The 1,783-nt window shown below is 42.7% G+C and overlaps 1 protein-coding gene across 1 annotated transcript in view; it reads right to left on the minus strand.

Annotated features, from left to right (window-relative positions):
* Nucleotides 1-759: 759 nt before the first annotated feature.
* The window catches only part of LOC123157406 (uncharacterized), a 7,558-nt gene continuing 6,534 nt past the window's right edge, over nt 760-1,783 (minus strand). Inside the window, exon 11 of the mRNA XM_044575681.1 lies at nt 760-993. Coding sequence (XP_044431616.1) covers nt 980-993 — 14 coding nt within the window. The 3' untranslated portion in view covers nt 760-979. The remainder of the gene's footprint in view (nt 994-1,783) is intronic.

The following is a 1,783-nucleotide window of genomic DNA, read 5'->3' on the forward strand; positions in this document are numbered from 1 at the left end:
GAGCATAATCGATGTGTGTTGTGTCCATTCTCTTCCTCCTCCGTAACACTTATAAAGTGGGGCGTGGTGGCGGGAGGGAGATTTCCGGACGCAGCCGTTGCCTCCACCAACGAGTCGGGAAGGGGATCGGGGAGGTCGTCGTTCCCCTAGATAGAGGGGAGAGAGAGGGCGATTTGGGGGAGACCAGAACAGGGAGGGGATCGGGGAACTGCTAGAGGCGTTTTTTTTTTTGCTCTTCTCCCCTAAAATAACGATCGGGGAGGGTTTCAGGGCGCTGCTGGACTTGCTCTTAGACTAGCCACAATGGAGAGTAACATACACTAGTAACATACACATATCCCAAGACTATGTTACTACCTCAATAGTAGGTAGTAACATAAGTATGGTAACATGTAAAGCTTCATTTATTAGGTTATAGACTCATATTGCATTGGAACATGTGATGTTACAGTAACTAGCTAAGTTACTAGTACTACATCTCTCCTCATTAACTCATTGCCACATAAGCAAATTTACTGTGCTGGATTCGATGTTACTGCCGAAGTTACTCCCACTGTGGCTAGTCTTAGATGCCTAGGTCCTCATTTTTGATGATTTGTTATTATGTTGTTCATTGGTAACCTCCCTAGTATCAATTATTTGAGGGCTGTTTTTTAGGAGTCACCGCCCCAGCATTAGTAAAAGTGACTGCCCAATCCACGGTGTGGTTAAACAAACTGAATTACATCAACCGGCAGACTCAACGGGACAATGGTGAACTGCAAACAGAAGTGGGGTGCTGCTCGAACATTGAAACGAGTAAACATAATTTTGTGAGCTGTGCACAAATCTAAAACTTAGCACTACTACCAAATTTCTGAGAATGTGCTGAGATGTACAGGCGTAATGGGTTCCGACGGTCAGGGCTCTATGGTGAGCAGGAGCTTCAGCCAGATACACACGAGTAGGAAGGATAGTCCCTTTTTGTGATGAAGAAAAGCTAGACGTTGTATCCTGTTCAGTGTTAAAAGAAAGCAAACATATGAGTATAGCAATAAACAATATGAACAACTCGGAAAAAAAAAGTAACAGGGCGAGGCATTTGAAAATCTGCAGTATACAATAGCCATAGGGAGTTATTTGGGGTTTATATTATGCCAAAAAGCTCCTCGGCTATGAAACCAAACAGCACATTGAGGTAAACCACTAGAAAAGATAGAAGAGGAACCAGCATAGACGGTTTATCTCAGAACAAAGATGGGAATTCTGTCCTTTTCATATTTGTCAATGTATAGACCGTAAGTTTCCTTGAGTTAGTAAAACTAACTTTGTGAAGAAAGTGTTGTTATTAGGATGTAAGGCCCAAAAGAAGAAAATGAGAAGGGCTGTTCTAACATGCGTAGTTGGAAGTTTGTACTTTTAGATACAAGTTTCCTTGGAGTTAGTAAAAGTAACTTTGTAAAAAGAAGTGTTCTTGGGGCGTAAGGCCCAAAGAGAGGAGTGAGAAGGAATGTTCTAACATGTGTAGTTGAAAGTTAAAATAAGTCCATCTACAGCCTTCAACTAACCACATAGTTTAACTTGCCCCCTGAACTCCAATACCGGCTAGAACACAACAACCCCCAACTCTCAAAACCGCTCAAATTGCCTCCTGACCTGGTCCAAAGGTGGTTTTGGCATACCTGGCAGGCATGGTGGACCAGTCAATGTTGAGGTGATATCATAGTCACCATGAATGAATGAAAAAAGTAATGAGCCCTACAAGTCGGCCTCTAGTGGTACTTTTATTTGCTTGCCTTCACTG

Source organism: Triticum aestivum, chromosome 7B, assembly GCF_018294505.1.
Source record: "Triticum aestivum cultivar Chinese Spring chromosome 7B, IWGSC CS RefSeq v2.1, whole genome shotgun sequence".
Taxonomy (NCBI): domain Eukaryota; kingdom Viridiplantae; phylum Streptophyta; class Magnoliopsida; order Poales; family Poaceae; genus Triticum; species Triticum aestivum.